This window comes from Anneissia japonica, unplaced genomic scaffold, assembly GCF_011630105.1.
Source record: "Anneissia japonica isolate Jap-2015-1 unplaced genomic scaffold, ASM1163010v1 scaffold401_len1656234_cov178, whole genome shotgun sequence".
Taxonomy (NCBI): Eukaryota; Metazoa; Echinodermata; class Crinoidea; order Comatulida; family Comatulidae; genus Anneissia; species Anneissia japonica.
In genome coordinates this window covers 1372361-1390149 of record NW_022745982.1, presented here as the reverse complement: position 1 = coordinate 1390149, position 17789 = coordinate 1372361, and the positions used below count along the sequence as shown (strand labels likewise).

At 34.1% G+C, this 17789-nt stretch overlaps 3 protein-coding genes across 4 annotated transcripts in view; 2 read left to right on the top strand and 1 right to left on the bottom strand.

The window, feature by feature from the left end:
* The window catches only part of LOC117120138 (exportin-1-like), a 28433-nt gene extending 22418 nt beyond the window's left edge, over positions 1–6015 (top strand). The window contains exons 19-23 of one of the 2 annotated variants that reach the window (XM_033265159.1): positions 281–521; positions 975–1109; positions 1592–1754; positions 1988–2084; positions 2313–6015. In XM_033265159.1, coding sequence (XP_033121050.1) covers positions 281–521; positions 975–1109; positions 1592–1754; positions 1988–2084; positions 2313–2459 — 783 coding nt within the window. In that variant the 3' untranslated portion in view covers positions 2460–6015. The remainder of the gene's footprint in view (positions 1–280; positions 522–974; positions 1110–1591; positions 1755–1987; positions 2085–2312) is intronic. The other variant, XM_033265158.1, reaches the window with a different exon arrangement.
* Positions 6016–9084: 3069 nt separating this feature from the next.
* LOC117120092 (protein FAM161A-like) lies at positions 9085–13821 on the bottom strand. The gene is made up of 3 exons (XM_033265097.1): positions 11849–13821; positions 10587–10686; positions 9085–9948 (listed from the first exon to the last, which is right to left on the bottom strand). Exons 1-3 carry the CDS (start codon positions 13786–13788, stop codon positions 9580–9582), a joined length of 2409 nt encoding a protein of 802 aa, XP_033120988.1. The 5' UTR covers positions 13789–13821; the 3' UTR covers positions 9085–9579.
* A 181-nt stretch (positions 13822–14002) lies between these two features.
* Positions 14003–17789, top strand: part of LOC117120093 (T-complex protein 1 subunit delta-like) — a 12972-nt gene continuing 9185 nt past the window's right edge. The window contains exons 1-4 of the mRNA XM_033265098.1: positions 14003–14226; positions 15168–15220; positions 15782–15871; positions 16908–17016. Of these exons, the coding sequence (XP_033120989.1) occupies positions 14130–14226; positions 15168–15220; positions 15782–15871; positions 16908–17016 (349 nt within the window). The 5' untranslated portion in view covers positions 14003–14129. The remainder of the gene's footprint in view (positions 14227–15167; positions 15221–15781; positions 15872–16907; positions 17017–17789) is intronic.

Here is a 17789-nt window from a genome sequence, read left to right as displayed (position 1 = left end):
AATTCAATAATTAAGTTACCAGTATAGTTCTTCCATATTTCTGCATTATAACCGCTTGCAGATTGATCAAAATAGATTATTTCCTGTGATACATTATAAAACATACAAATTAATGGGCTATTATTTATTCATTTTTATTTCTATATTTGCTTATGACTTAAAGATATACTGTCTGTGCTAATAAACTTGAATGGAAAAATTTCTGAATTGCTAACTTTCTGTAATATAGCATTCTATTGAAAATTCGAATGAAACTTATTTATTAAATACTTTTTTTCAGAATCATATCACGAATCAGATCCCCAAAATATTTGATCATGTTTTTGAGTGTACTGTTGAAATGATTAACAAAGACTTTGAGGAATACCCTGAACACAGGACAAATTTCTTCCTGCTCTTACAAGCAGTTAGCAATCACTGCTTCGCAGCCCTCATACAAATACCAGCGGCGCAGTTTAAGCTTATTCTCGACTCGATCGTATGGGCCATGAAACATACAATGCGCAACGTAGCAGATACTGGTGGGTTTTCTTTATATGCTTGTCAGTAGTCATTCTAGACTTTGTAACATTTCTTGATACCTTGTTTTTGAACCTCATGCTTTAACATGCTGTAAGATATATGAAGATGTCCAGTCCTAGGCCCCAAAAATACATTGTGTGTGTACTCAGAACCAACATCAGTGACCAAAAACAAAAAAGAAATTAATATATCCACATTTTAAGCATTAAAATGGTCATTTACTGGAATCGACTTACTATTGCCAATGTTGTGAGTAAAAGTGTTACAGCTTCTCTGTACTAAGGTATACAATATTGCCATGTTCTTATGCTAATTACTCCTAAAGTTTAAATTTTAGCAACAATATGCTTGGTTTTGGGATGGCAAGCTAGCCTCATATATACTTGTGATGCAGTGAATTTTATGTATATGTATATGGATTGCATGAAATAATGTTGTTGTTTGTCTAACAGGTCTTGCAATACTCTATGGACTGCTCCAGAATATTTGGCAAGATGCCAGCGCTGCCCAGAACTTTTACCAGACTTACTACACAGACATTCTGCAACATGTATTGTCTGTTGTTACGGATACATCTCACACAGCAGGTAAGTATGTTTGTAGCATTGTGAAATGCGTACAAAAAGTTATAAAAGTATGTCATGTTTTCCTCAAATCATAAATCATTACATACTACACCCTACAAATAGTAGAAGCATTCAAGTACTGATAAAGTGGTCGAAACATGAAGCCAAAACAGATAATGAAGATTTTTTAGTAAGAAATTTTTTTTAGTGTCGCATTATTAGACACTAGCGTCTGCACACATTTTATAGAAAACGTACAAATTACATCATTACAACAGATCCAGATCAAGACATCTATCTGAGACTATAAAGTCGAACGCTTGCTGTTCGATCGTCGGCTGACAAATCAGTTTCTGTTCTCAGTGAGCACTTGTGCTGATTGTCGGTGGCAGTCTAAATAGGTTGTCATTAAAAACGATCTGTTGTGTGGTTATACCCGGCTTTTTATATGGACGCTATGCAAGTGCTTGAATTGTACAATTAAAAATATTTGTTTTTTGCAGGTTTAACCATGCATGCAACGATCCTGGCATATATGTTCAACTTGGTGGAAAGGAAGAGGATAGTAGTTAATCTGGATTCTAATCAAGGTCAAACGGACAACGACGAGTTCATCAAGGAGTACACAGGCAAGCTTCTCAAGAATGCCTTCCCACATCTTCAAGAGTAAGTACAAGCTATGGTAGTACCGAATCTTATTTGTAATTTTTTTTTTTTTTCCTTAAAGCAATTTAAAACAATCAATTGTGTTTTCAACTTTAAATTTCAGATACAAATCGCAACATTCCATTTTTTCTTATGTGAACACACATTAATTTAGGGGCTTACAGTACTTTGTTGTGTATAATATAGCATAGAATGATTTCAAGATTAATAATGTTGATTTATGTTCTTGTTAGGTTACAGATCAAGTTGTTTGTAACAGGTCTCTTCAGTTTAAACCAAGATATCGCAGCCTTCAAGGAACATCTGCGAGATTTCTTAGTACAAATAAAGGTATGTTAAGCCAATGTGCTGCTCTTAAAATAATTTTTTAGTATACCTTACAGGTGGGCAGCCCATTTGCCACATATGGCTTTGCTTGCTTGTGTTAAATAAAAAAAATTCAGTTTGGCCCTCCTACCCATTTTTATGCCAACCTCTTGAGAATGTGCATAACTCATTTTAGCCTATATTTTGTTGGAATATTGCTTTTCAACCGACATTCATTCATCATTTTTGTAGGAAGTCGCAGGAGCTGATCTCTCTGACCTATTCATCGAGGAACGCGAGTCCATGCTCAGGCAAGCTGAAGAGGAGAAAAGGAAGGTTCAGCTATCTGTTCCTGGTATTATCAACCCTCATGACATGCCAGAAGAAATGCAAGACTAGAGCCCTCTGTAGTGATCGAGGACCTGGAAGAAATGCTATGCTGTAAGCGGCTGATGCAGAGGCATATCAGAGACGGTACAAATACTGCGTGCGATGCAATACTGTATCACAGAATGATACTGACAGTAATATGCACAGCTGTTGAATGTTGTAGAAACGTACTAAACATTAGAATCAGCATAGTCCGTGACAGATGAAGATCCCAGATGGCCAACCGGTACATCCCGCTTAATTCACTGTCTTAGCAGATATAACTGGTACATCACACATGGATATTAACATTCTTACCATTGTATCAGTCTGTTATATCACCTACAACCTGGTTTGAGAACAAACATAGAGACCAGTTTCTCATAAAGCCAGATGATTAAATAATAATAATCCGAGTGATGATAATTTGATCATGTCCATTGTTTTTCCCTTACTATTTATTACATTTTAGTAAATGGATGTGTTTTACATGGTTGTGTTAACATTACTGTATTCTTTTTTACTTTTGTTTGTGTTGTAATAATTGTACATATTGTAATATAGCCTGTACATAATCATTTTTGCTTGTTAGCAATGCGATGATTTTGAGTTAATTGAAACAGAAAAGCTATTTTGCATTTGTAATTTACATGGAGCAATTTATCAGTTGAAGAATGAACAAGTGAACAGTTTGGTTTGTCATGTGTTGATAGTAGGGAAATATTAAATTGTTATTGCGATGTTCAGTATGAGATAGTACAGTACAGTTTTTGCATGCTTTTAAAAAAAAAAAAGACTTAAAATGTATGTATGAAAGTCTAATACTGTACTGTTTCCACAATGTGATAAGAGAATGAGGTCGTATGTTTGTATTTTGCATGTAATGACTATATTCATATAAAATTTGATTATTGTACATCCTTTGTTAGCCGATATGTTTGTTGTAAGAAGTAATGGGAGAGTATAGATTGTATGAAATTATTGGTTTGACATAAGGTGAGTAGTGAATGTATATTATAGTATTAAGAAGATTTATAATTATTGTTTCCTTGCTTTGTGGTCTTGTTGGTGTTAATAAGATTGGAAAGCAATGTAAAGTGCATTATTTGAGTAACAGATACCAAAGTAAAGTGATTAAAAAAACATCTCAAAATTTAGATGGCTATGATGTTTGTGGCTTTGAAATGTGTGTAAGCATCTGTTTCTTGCCGATTCCTAATTCCCATTCTGAGTCATTAAAGCTTTTATATTTGATTAAGTTAAGTTTTTCATTTCATTGGTTCTAGTGTAATCATAAGTATAGATTATATTCCAAGTAGTTAAGTAAGTCTATGTTCATGGTTTGCCAGGTGAGTTTGGACAATTAGGTCACATATAAAAAGAAATCTGGTTCTCATTCCCGCCTACATGATTTTTTTTTAGGCCGTCTTTTTTCTTTCATCGACAACACACTTAGAACACTTGCAGAAATGCTGTTGTCCACATAAGCAGTACAGAATGTGTGCCTAGTATGTGTCCATCTTGTGGTCATCTTTGTGAATGAAATAAAGAATGCTTTGTACTTATTTTTACCGCGCCCTCTTTTGTCTTTTAAAACAACAGATGAGAAACATGATATTTAGCCTTGATTTATTAGTGTATGCGAAAATATGGGATTTCCTTATGCAGTGTCATATAATAATAGGACGATAAAGCACAACTAAACATGATATTATGTGCTTGAACATCCAGAGAAATGGATTTATAAAAGACCAAACCAGAAAAGATCATAACCAAGTGTAAAAGGAAAATATTAAGCGTGCTAACTTTTTTTTTCTTTAATGATTTATTGCCGCTGTTAAATTCTGTGCAAACTATCAAATTTTCTTTGACAAAAACAGTTGTCTGACCATATATAGTCACAATGTGCCTATATATGGCCATGATGTGATGTCATCATGACCATAATTCGGCATGCAACATGATTTTGTCGAATACAGTTTGATAGTCAGCAGAGGACTTTACAAACTTTAAAAATAACATTCAATATTTTCTTTGTATATTTCATACAACTTACAGGTACATGAATATCTATAACCTACAGTATATAATCTCTGCACACAGCCTTAAATTTGCTAGTAATACATTTTTGTAGCCTGTAAATAAATAAAACTGAGTTGGCTGTCTGTCATATAGGAAGTTAAAAACTTATTTAATCTTAAAATGAGCTACAGTATTCCATATTTTAGTTAAGTCTTGAGTTTTTAATGATTTTTGAAGAGGTTTTTTTTTTCAGATTTCACACACATATTGTATCTTAAATAATGGTAAATATCAATCAAATATCAGCAGTAATTATTATTCATTTTGTCATTATAATCATATTACTGTTATGTTAACTATTACTGGTTAAAAGGGAAAAGAAAAACATTTGCATATTTGTACAGTACTTCAATTCTAGCAGAAGAGAATAAGATTTTTTTATTAGGTTAACCATGAAAGCTACTTTTGGTAAACTAGGTTACTTATCTTAGTTAACATAGATATTTTAAGTAACCTATGCTACTGTTAAATAACCAGGTGGTAACCAGGTCAGAAATGCTCCAGGGTGATTAAAGAAATTTGTTGGTGGTTATATCAGCATCAACTTTGTACATCAATGTATGAGTATGCATACGATAAATCTTGTTAACTATCAAATTTAATTTGACAAAATACATGCGAAATGCCTAAATATAGTCATGATGAAATCGTATCATGACCATATATAGACACATCATGAATATATTCAGATGATCGCTATCAATTTTATCTGTGCCATTAAATTTTGTATTTCCATGGATTCTTGTGCTGCAAGTTAATTGTGCTGTACTTCTGTCAAAAGTTTAGATATAAACATAAATAATTTGTTTATACTATAATGTTAAATAATGTTGTTTGTCTTTCGATATTTTGTATTGATTTTTTCCGGACTCCCAAAAACCTGTAACTGTTGTATAGTTAAGAATAACAGCATTAAGGAGTTGTTCACCATTATCAACATTACTCTTTCTCTCCCCTCTGAAAGCTCTGTACATGGAAAAAGTTGATTTCGCCAAAACCATTCTCCATTTTTTGTGATGTTAACTAAACTACTCTACTGTACTTGGTTGCATAATGTCTGTTATATCCATGGTTGCATTATAATTTGTCATAAAATTTTAAAAATTTGAATATTGCACCTTATTTTGAATAATTTTCATGCATATGTAAAAGTGTACAAATTTGTAAACTCCCATAGCATAGTGTTAGTACACTTGTAAAAATTTTGATAATTGTGAACGGCCAATTAACAATGCAACATATCAAACTCTTGTAGAAAATATTTTCTTATTATTTATTATAACTTTGTGCATAGTTACTACAACTTTGGTATGTACATCAAGATGTATACCATGGATACACCAGCAAATTTCCAATAATTAGCTAGTTATACACCAGTTGTAGCAACATCAACAATAGTTTTTACTACTTTTTTTATCCTTCTCCCTTCAGACTATAGGTTTACTTATGAAATTGTATGTGTATGATGCAAATGTTTAATTGTAATAAAAGTTTGTGATTGTAATATTAGTTGTACTGTATATATTTTGTTCCTTTATTTTATTTCGTATTTATTTGAGTAGACAAATTTGAATCTGTCAACAGTATCGAAATTTGTGTGTGCGATGTGCCCATATATAGGCATGATGATGTCATATTGCCCCCAAATATAGGCATATCACAGTTATTTGTTACATAAAACGCTGCGAAGAGATGTGCAGAGTGTGCCCTATATGGCACTACTAACAAATCATTTTAATACGTGCAGCTAATGCAAATGCACAGTGATCACAACCAGCACTATGGATTTATGATATAGCAACCACTCTACAACCAGCAGTTTGAAAACGGGTGATTGAAGTCAGAACTGACTTATAAAGCAATTATTGTCAAGTAATTTCGTACACTATATGAAAATAGAAGTCTTAGGAACCATTATTTCCTTCAAAAACTGCTTTCAGCCCTTCGGGCTTGAACCCCCGACCTTTCCGATTGAAAGCCCAACGCTTCAATACATCTCAAATTGGATTAGATACCAGTGACCTCCAATCTGCAGTATTATTAGTTGTGCCAACAGTACATTGTAATGCATACAGGGTACAGACAACATTAAGTGCCAATGGGCCATAACACAGGGGTCCCAATTCTTCCGGAGTCTGTGTGGCCTTATGTACCTCCCGCAAGCCAGCAAATATCTCCCCAGTAAATATCTCTCTAAAACAAATTTACCGCAAATTCATTTTGCATGCTTTTACTGCAACTGCATTGTGTCTCCCTGAAGCCTGCAGAATAAAGGACAAACAGAGAGCACACTGATGCACAAGCTCTTTTCCATACTCTTTTAAAATTTAATGTTTTCATATCTACTTGCATCCATCATACACTACCCATTGTGCAGATAACAACACACTGTTAACAACCTTCCAAAAATAAATGAATAAATAATACAGTATTTACGGTTGATTTCATTCAGAAACATGAAAGACATTCAATCTACAAGTAATACACTTGTTTATTTTTAAATGCTGATATTTACATAAGCTATGTCAACCATTTTTTTACAAACCAGTACAGTACTTTACATTTCTTAACATCAATCAATAATAATTTGGTTAAAATGTATTGTCCCATGCAAGATACCCCCCACCCAAAAAAAAAAAAAAAAAAAAAAAAATTGTCCTATACCACCATACCAAAAAAAAAAAAAAAAAATCATTTTTGAAATTAACTTGCCCATTTTGAAGTAACAAACATTTTCTACTTGAACATAGAAGTTAGAGTATTGCTACTTGAACAATGTTTACCCATAATTCAAGTCATTTTAAGTGTTTTTATATTATACTATACTACAGTATAATTATCCAGTTTAAAAATCAGGGTACACATTTTTTACTGTAATTCAATAATTTCTATGCTCAAGTTAATAATTTGTATGTCACTGCAAAATGACATGTTAATTAAAAAATAATTTTTTTTATAATGATATTCTGTCATTTTCAAGGGGCAATACATCTTTAAACCGTGTACACTAAGTTTTCAAGATAGACAATTTACTTTATTTAATCTCCATCACATTAAACGGCGATTAAATTTCTGAATAGCCAACGAAAAAATGCAGTGCTTTAAAGCCTCATTTTCAGTCAGGGAATGCAGATTGTTTTAATGTAATACTTTCCACGAATTCTAAAATTTTTTATCCATATTACTGTATGCTATATTTTAATTATTATTACTATTATTATGAATTCCATACATAGTAGTAGCAATAAAAAATTAGTTTCTAATTATAAATTCTAAAATTTTTATTTTTTACCATATTACTGTATTATATATATTTTAATTATTATTATTAATTCCATACACAGTAGTAGCAATAGAGAGTTAGTTTCTAATTATAAGGCCAAAAAAAAAAAGTGTTGGCCACGTTTTGAGAAAATCCAAGAAATGGGTAGGTTGGTAGGAAAACTTTTTTTCCTTTTAATTTTTTACGCCTAAAAAGTAGAAAATACACAAGATAATACAATAGGCTAGGCCTTGGCTCCCTAGCCTGGCTAAGGCTATTCCAACCTTATTTTCTTATAAAAAATATTGTTCGTTGTAGTAAAAAAAAAAAAAAACTAAAATGCCAACCCTGAATTTCGTAAAATTTGAGTCGGTCGGGCGTGGCCAACACAATAATTTTTTTCATTTGGCCTAACATTAATAATGCAAGTTCAGCACGCATGAAGATCATCACACAGGAATGTACAGTAAATGTAAGCACATCAAATAAGCCATTGTCTTTTTCACAATCAATCTGAGAAATTTTCATTAGACATATATATAAATATAATCATTTTTGTTCAACTTATGTTCTGAAGAATAATATTATACCATTTGCATCATCACTATCATTTTTTTGTATAATTGAGTTGGCATTTGTCTCCTTCATATAACATACATTATGAGAAGTGTCTTAAATATTACTTCAAGTTGAGTCAGGTTTAAAAAGTCTGACGTGATAAAATTTTTTAAAAATCAATCAACACATTGACTTCCAAGCCATTTTTCCTAGTTTCATCCCACATGGCAAGACATAAAGGGAGCCACCACAATAAAAATCATTCAAATCAACTGTATAGAAACACGAACAAACATACGGTATATATTTCAGATTGTTACTTCCGGGTTTTCCCCTGAACATCCAGGGTGAGAGTTCAGGTTCTGGTGAGTTTGCGTGCATTACAGTAGCGGTATGTTTAGACAGGTGAGGACGTGAACTCGTGCCCCTGGCAGCGAACATGTTAAAATATTGAATTGGCTCATTTAATTAAGTTATCCTATGGCACACAGATCACTAATTCAGTTTTACAGGCGTTTTACTATCAAAATGCTTAAAGCTTGTCCAGACTACATTTGATTTGACAAATTAAATGTTACAAGTTACATGCCTAAATATGGTCATCATGACATCACATACAGTATATTATATAGCTTAACAGTTGAACTTGCCTAAGTCGAATCCAAAATGACATTGAAAATTGTTCAACTTGGATAAAATTTGACTTACTACAGATTATTCATTAATACAAAACACAATAATTTGCCACGTAAAATAAGATCAACTTAGAAATTATATGAGTTAGGCAAGTTTAACTGTATAATAAAATGTAATATACATTTTTTTTGTACAAAGAAAATTTGATAATCTTGACAAAGCTTTACAGTACTTTAAAAATCCTTATATTTTCAGCAAAGGTAAATGTAATGGTCAAAACCATGTACTGTATTATTTTGTCTAAAACGCAATTAAAGCTTTCATGTTTTAATTTTCAATTATCAATTATTATTATTTATCAACTCAATACAGACAGTACACACTACACCAATGGCTGTCGGTTTACGCATTTCCATGGAGAATGCAACACAACAAGAATCACGTAACAGATCGTTTTTTTAAAATGATGAGCTTAGAATGTCAGTGACAATCAACAGACGGCTTTTCATTGTCAAGCACTGACAGAGATGACATGGATGTATCAACCAATAGCCGTACGACTAGTGTTCTAGTTCTTGTGCTGTTGAGATAGTGGGAGGGTTACTACCATGTTCACTTCCAACCATTAGCCATGGCATCCTCCTCCTCTTCCTCATCATCAATATCTTCAGAATGAATAGAGCTTGGCGTTCTTTCACCCGGAGACAATCCATCATGGGAGTCTTCAGTCTTTGAAGGTCCGTGTCTGTCACTAGTATAACTAGACTCATCTTTTGACCTCATGTACCTGTAATCGTCTTCGTCATTACGATCAAAAGAATACGTGTACTCATCATCGTCTTCTTCATTCGTATCGTCGATACCATTAACTTGACCTACGGACACCTGTCCACGGCTCTTACGTAGAAGAAAATCCTCCTCTATGCCAGCCTCTAGAAGGGCCTGCTGATACTTGCGCTCTGCCTTGCGTTTAGCATTTATCTACATGGAAAATAGAACATTAATTAATTTAGAAATTAGCCTGTTTCATAAACGACAAAGTATAAAATTAATTACTGTATAACATTTATAATTAAAAGAGGAAAAATTTGCTACGGTCAAAACATTATGTCAATATAGGCATGTCTAGATGGGTATACGAATCGCCCTCTGTTGCTGTTTTTAAGACCAAACTCAAAACACACCTTTTTAATCAACTAAACATGCACAGTGCCTTTGATTTTCACTTTGGTTTAGTAATATTGGTGCTTTATAGATTATTATTATTACACTGCCTTCTGTCTGAAGAAAATTTACAGCAGATGACATGTTGCTTACCCATTGCAACTGTTTATAAGCCTTCTACAAAGCTAATAATGCATCTATACAAAATTTGCAGACGTTAAACGTGTACTTCACATTGTTTCAGAAGAGTCATTTTGCACAAATACTTGTACTGCATGATACACAAATACTAAAACATCATGGCTAAATCTTGTCTGAACATGCCTTACAATAAAAAGGACATAATTTGTAGTTACAGTATGCTAGAAGTGAATTGAAAAATATTATGTTTGCAGTACTGTATATCCTAATATTGTATTTTAAAAAACTCCCAGGATGCTGGTTGATTTACAAACCGTTGATTCACGTTCAAAAAGTAAAGGACGACTTTCAACTCTACTTAACATCTCCCTCAACTCCTGCTCATACTCCTCTTTTCGTTCTCGGTCTGCCTCCCTGGAAGATCAAATTTATCATTATATTTTATTCTTGATGTATATTAATAAAAATATTAAAGGCAAGTGTTTGAGGTGTATGCACTTAGATTGATTTTCCTGACACTACAGGTATAACTATGCACTAGCTGATGATTTCCAGAAGCTTCTTTATTTTTTTTGGGGGGGGGGGGCACAGATATGCCAATGGCACCAGCCACTTGCCGCGATATTCCTATAGCATGCTATAAACCTACCTTTTAAATTTATACTACAGTAATAATATATATTAATTCTGCTAATCGCCACCGCGTAACTTCACCTATCTCCTCTGAAACTACTGGCAGGAATGTGCTCATATCTCATACTCTGTGGTTTCTATGTGTCACGACCACATTCTGCTACTTTTCAAGGTTGGACATTGGATAACAACGCAAAAATCAGTCAAAAACCACCAAAAATCAGTACCTGTTTCACCATGTTTCGCAAATCGCTTGCGTCACATAAATAAATTCCCTCTGTTAATCTGTACCGCAGTGCTTCAATTTAAGAAAAACAGTCTGTCTCGCAGCTTCATTACGTCACCGCGCATGCCTCCGTCAACACAATATATGAGCAGCATGTACGCCACCATACCAAGGAGTACGCATAGTATGCTGAATATATTACTGTAGTCTTATAGGCCTATGCCTCAAAAACATCAGCAATGTATGGCACGTGCTTCCCTGTCTGCTGAAATGCTTTGGAATTTCAATGCACATTAATGTTTGTTGTGCTACTCACTCATCTATTCTAAAACTGTTGTGGCCCCCTGCCCCAGTTTGAAAAATTCTGGATCCGCCCTTCATCAAACTGCACAATAATTCCTCACAACACAAGGACTATTCAGACACTCAACATCATCTACAAAGACGTCCTTTAGAAAAACAATAGCATGCTAACCATCACATCCACAACAATTGCCTCCTCGAGTTCCCATAACATTCAACGATATACACCGCCACCTTTCCCCATTCATGAACATCGCGCGGAGCATGGTTATATGCTAGTTATATATATTTATTAATTTAAAAATACAAGAAAATTGTAATTAATTTTAAATATTCTGATTGTTTTCTATCATTTTCTCCAGTAAAAAAAATTAAATTAAAAATTGTTATTTAAAAAAAAAAGGTTAAACAAACCTATGTCTGCGGAGTTTGTCTTTCTGAGTCGACTCCAATGTGCTTGAGTTGTCATTTGCCATAGCCTTTTCTGCAATGAACCTTTTAAGTTTTCGTTCTCGCATTTGTTTCTCTTTTTCTTTTTCCATGATATCTTGTCTCTTTTTTATTTCTTCCTCTTTCCTCTTCTGTTTTAATGAATCCCTTAGAGATGAGGTGTGAGTAGTCTTCGTTGGGATTGCATCATCTGGAATGTTGATACTACCATGGGAGAACTTAACGCTGGATCTTGAGCTTAAATATGGCCATCTCTGTTCAGTCAATGTTTCCTCATCTTTCGTAATATCCATCAACACTTTGTCTTTCTTTGAAGGTATTCTGGCTGTTCTTAAGTTGAATGGTTCGACAACCGTCGGCTCTTTTACTTGTTTTTCTTTGTCCAATTTCATTTTGAACTTCCAATGCAATTCTTCGTAGTCAGGAACATCTCCATTAATGTTTGGTCTGAATTTATGCTCGGACGTTATAAAGGCATTCTTTTCACGTTTCTTGTACATCTTTTGTCTCATCTTTCCATCTGTGTATTCTTTACCTTTAACTTGCATATTTGGAGGTAGGGCTGATTGTCTCAGTAGTTCTTCTGCTCGCATTTTGATACGAATTTTGCGATATTCTTCTTCTTCTGCAATTTTCTCATCGATAGATGAGTTCAACATCTCTTTTGGGACTGGGTTAGCCTTAAATTGCTTTTTCTTAGGCTTTGGAGCAATAGATTTGAAAGGTTTCCTTTGATTTTGCTTTTTATCCGTTTCTCGCTTTATAAATGTAAATGGTTTCTCAGTTGACTTCAAAACTTCCTTACTTAGTTCTTGATTTCTGCGCCTTCTTTCTTCTTGACGTTCCATAATTTCATCAAACAGAGGTAGATAGGTATGTCCAGGTACAGGTGTTGCTGTAAACTTCTGGCTGCATACTGCTTCAATTTCTTTTTCTTTTTCTAGTTGTTCCTGCTCATGCTCTAGCAATGTACGCGATTTAGTTCTTTCTTTGCATTCATCCCGCTGAGTCATTTTAAAGGGTTTAGGTATTGTGATCTTTGGAGACCAATCCTTTCTCTTTGATGTTGATGACTTGGAAGAGGCCACACTTCGTGCTCGTGGCATGTAGTCTTCCAAAGAGAAATCTTCCCACATATCCTCAACCATAGCTACTGGGGTACTTGATCTTGATGACTGCAGCCTTGAATGTGTTGCTGATGAACAAAATGATAGACTCTCAGAGCTTCTGCTTAGATTTCGACTGGAACTTAAAGCAACATTTGTGAATTCATCACCAGATACACTGCCACTACGACGATGAGATCTCTGTTTGTGTCGACTCCCTGACCACGCTGAACGAGTACGACCGGTTGGAGGTTTACTTGCTGACATGTCTTTTAGATTGTCATTCAGTGCAGACCATGATGGTTGACTTTTGTTATATGCTTCTATTTCATCATTAATATGGTGAAGTTTATGATCACCGACATAAACAGGATGACCCCGACTAAAAGAAGGAGCTGGTGATCTTTCAAAATCAAATTCGTCTTTACATTCGTCTTTCAATTTGTCATTGTACATCGTTTCAAATAATCCTAGAGTACGTCTGTGCTCTTGTCGTAACTCCGTTAGTTTAGCATAGAAATCAGCATCACTCAGATTGCCTAAATCATTTGTTAGGCTTTTTATCATACCGTCCGCAGTTGAAAAATCAACAGAGCGAGGAGAGTCATTCCCGGCTGGGCTCTTCTCCATGAATTTATTGCCTTCTCCATTATGAGCTCCAAAATCATTTTGAGTACCCCAACTTTGATATAAGCTGTCTTCTCGTTCGTCTAAAGTTGCTGCAAGTTTAGTTTTTGGGTTGAGTGGTGTTTTAATACAAGAATTTGTTACAACAGACAAACTGTGGGCAGTTGCCATGATGAATGTTTACAATATGGCTGAAGAAATTTTTAAACCTTAGGCTCTGCAAATAATTATAATAATATAAATTATATATCTTTATTTTATCTACAATATAACTGAACCTAATAAATAATAAATACTATTAATTAAGGATCTTATATTTATAATTTTTAACACAAATTTAATTGGTGCTAAATGCTACTGAACTTCAATTTTCACCAACACTTCTTCGTCACTACACATTGTCTTCTGGCACGTTCTCGTTCGGTCGCATGAATTTTTTGATGGTAGAGTAGGAATCCGCTTTTATCAAAAACATCTTTTCTTGTATATTGGTCAAAATATATTAGGCCAAAATGCCTGCACAGGGAAAGAAAGGCGGTAGAGGTAATGTTTTTCTTGATAAAGAAAAACCTACCCAAATTCGTAACAGCAATATCAGTGCAGCCAAAGGTAAGTGTCGGGGGGTGCAGACAGTGAATAGTGATAATATTTTCCGCTGCCTGCCTTGCTATGATGAATGGGTTGGCTTTCTCGCTAGGCCTAGGCCCTAGGTGCGGTAAATTGCATTATCCAATAAAATGCCTCCACCAGCGTGAAAAAAATTGCAGTTGGTAATATGATTATGATGGTTTCCATTGTATTGTTTCAAAAGTTAACCAAATAATAAAATTGAATTTAAAATCCAACAAAATTTATACACTCCATCGATCGGCATCGTGTTGAGATTCAATAGTTTGACATTTATTATGGCATGTATTTTTTTAAGTTTTATATTTATGCAAGGAGATTTGGTAAGCAACAACTCGCTACTTGGAGTTATTTATACAAGTTTCACATCAAGTTGTTTCATTTCATTTTTTCAATATCCAGGTAAAAGCAAAACATACAACAAACAAGATGGTATTGACTGAGGATTGCCAAAAGTTCAGTAGAACTATCAAGTGGCTCTGCTATAAATACTAAACATCTTTACAGGAAAATATACACACAAATCCAATATCAGGGAAAAAACAGTTATTTACAATTGTGTTTTAAATGTATTTTTGTAACATGGTATACGTTAATGCAACAATAATGAGTGATTTCACAAGTCTTCATGAACAACGACGTCACACTGGTGGCGACATTTTATTGGATGATGCAATACCTTTAGTTGGAAAATAAGATATTGTGGTACCGTATCCCCGACATATATGGGCATATCACATTCATTTGTCACATTTAAAAAAGTTAGTGTGAACAGAGATTTATACACAATAGAATTAATAATGCAAAAGAAGAAAATGAAATCACTGGAAGTAATTGCTTCTCCATCTGTTTCTGAAGTCTACAGATTTAACTAATAGAATGGTAACGTGTGCTGATCTTTGTTGCTTTTGTTTCTGTTTTAGCTGTTGCAGATGCAGTTCGAACAAGTTTGGGACCAAAAGGAATGGATAAAATGGTACGCCAGCTACTATAGACAAATCCAATTGGGAGTTTTCAAAAGGGCACCATTGCTAGGGTCCTTCTTGTGGTTTCCCCACCCCCCCCCCCCAACCATTCATGACATGTCATGTCGTGGCAAGTCTTTAGAATAGATTATGAGAGACAAATCGGTAAAACCCACTTGTACTTCATGACAATTCCCCACTGTAAGTCCCCAGCTATGGTGTCTGCAGGGGGAGAATAATTAACATAAGTTTACCATTATTATTTTTATTTTTTATTATTATTATTTGTTTTGTTTTATGTTCTGTGTTAATATGTATCTAGTGTGTACCAACGACAAATTTCTTTATTTTATGAAGACAATAAACTTTGAATTGAATTGAAGAATTATTATTATTTTTATTATTTTTATTAATTATTATATTGTTATTTGCTTTAAATGAAAACAATTTCTCACCATGTAGCGTTGTTAAGTCAGGAGAGCAGCAGGGTTTCTCATGATAATTTCGAAACCATGTAATATACTGAACATTTTTTCCTGACACAAATCATCTCGTGCTTAATTTTTTCTCAGATCCAGAATTCCAAAGGCGACGTAACTATAACAAATGATGGCGCTACCATCTTGAAGCAGATGCAGGTACTGCATCCAGCTGCAAAAATGGTGAGTTGACAGAATGTTTACATATGCTGTGTCAACCAATCACATAAGCAGGAGCTCAGGATGTTAACATTCACAATTAGCATTGAAGAGTTAAATTATTGAAGCGCAACAAAATTATGAAAATGTGTACTGCTACTTTTAACATGTATGGTAGTATAAATTTGATGATATTTCTTGTTTGCATTGTTTATGGGAAAACAAGCAAAGGAATATAATTTGTGGGTTACACTGTCAAAATATGACAAACTTTCCTGAATCTGAACAAGAAAAAGAAAATGTTTTGAAGAAAAAATGCAGAGGAACCGAACCATCAGTACAGTAACATCTCCCAATTACAAACCTCCCATTTACGAACTCTTGATTTTACGAAACCAACTTGCGATAATGACGTCATTGCGAACGATCATTCTTAACCACAGCCCTGTACTTTGTAATAGGCCTAGGCTTACCATCACCACACTGAGATGCTATGAAAATTCAAATTACGAATTTTTTCATTTCGTTCGGACGGCGGTTGGGAGATGTTACTATAGTAAAATAATATATAGTAAAATAATAGAAAGTAAAATAATAAATTGTAGAATAAATTGCATATCAGAAAAAATATTACAGTATAACTGTCTGCTGTTTGTCAGTGGCATTCTGAACGGATTGTTGTTTAAAAAAAAACATCTGTTGCTTGCCTGTCGTGTTGTGTTCTCCAAAGAATCGTATTAATACAGTACAGTCCCCATTAAAATATTAAGAACCTTCTCTTATCAACATTTAAATAAAATATAAACTTCCAAGTCATTAGCATTTATACTGTTTAAACTTCTTACATAGTACTGTAATCAGTTTAATCATATTCATTTATATTGTTTGAAGGTTTGCATGGCGAAGTAATAATATACTGTATAATGATTGTGTTACACCATGTAGATGGTTCTGAAAAGAACTGTTGTGTGTTGAGAAAGTTTCAATTGAGTTGCTTCAATTGTCTTTATGTTGATATAATTATAGCAACTCTACTAAGCTCTTCGTTATTGGGTTTCAGTTGGTTGAGCTGTCCAAGGCACAGGATATTGAAGCTGGTGACGGCACTACCTCAGTGGTTGTTATTGCCGGCAGCCTACTTGACGCTGCATCTAAACTACTAATGAAAGGTAAATTATTTTCTCTTTGCTCATATTTTAAACCCTTCGATTAGCACCTGTTTCAAATCAGTTCTTGTATTTCAGCATGCATTCAAAGTTACTATAGCATACCGCCTTTGTGCACCAAGGTAACTGTGTACAATATTGTAAACCCCTTATTGTTTGCACACTATTAAAAGGTGTGCAAAAAATAAGGGGTGCGTAAATGTGATGAATGATAGATGCAAAATTGAAATTTTGGAATATGCCCTCTACAGGGTGGATTGAGATCCATTAAGGATTTACAAGATAACAAGATTAAGTATTGGAAAGTATTAATTGGATAAAGGGGGGCTATACCCTTAGGCTATGCCCGCTGGATGTCCACCAGCTCCTTTCTCCCAGTCTAGCGCTTGCTTTGCTCGCACAGGTCCCCCTCCCTCCCCTCCTGTTGGGGCCTTTAGCCCCTCCGTCACGCAGATAATGGTTCCATCACTGAATCTACTGAATGCTAAATGGTTTTAATGAGTAGGTCAGTAAAATCTGAAGCTCCAGTTATTAACCCATTCAGTCCCATAAGCGCTTTAAGCGCTCTCTAATTATCGTCAGTAATTAATTAATTAATTAACAATAATAAAAAAAAAAACGTATGTGCAGTAATGTGTGCATGTATTTTCATTAAATATTCGAGAAAATATCAAAAATTTTTATAAAAAAATGTTTCTTGGTGCTTTTTTAATTAACTTGAATGATTAGAGTAATTAAAAATATGAAATATGATCGTTATTTTTGTAATATGATAC

Coding starts and splice junctions, on each gene's coding strand:
- LOC117120092 (XM_033265097.1), bottom strand. CDS start 13,788: ATGGCAACTGCCCACAGTTTGTCTGTTGTAACAAATTCTTGTATTAAA. Junction 10,687..11,848: donor GACAAACTCCGCAGACATAG/GTTTGTTTAACC, acceptor TTGATCTTCCAG/GGAGGCAGACCGAGAACGAA. Junction 9,949..10,586: donor TTTTTGAACGTGAATCAACG/GTTTGTAAATCA, acceptor TTTTCCATGTAG/ATAAATGCTAAACGCAAGGC.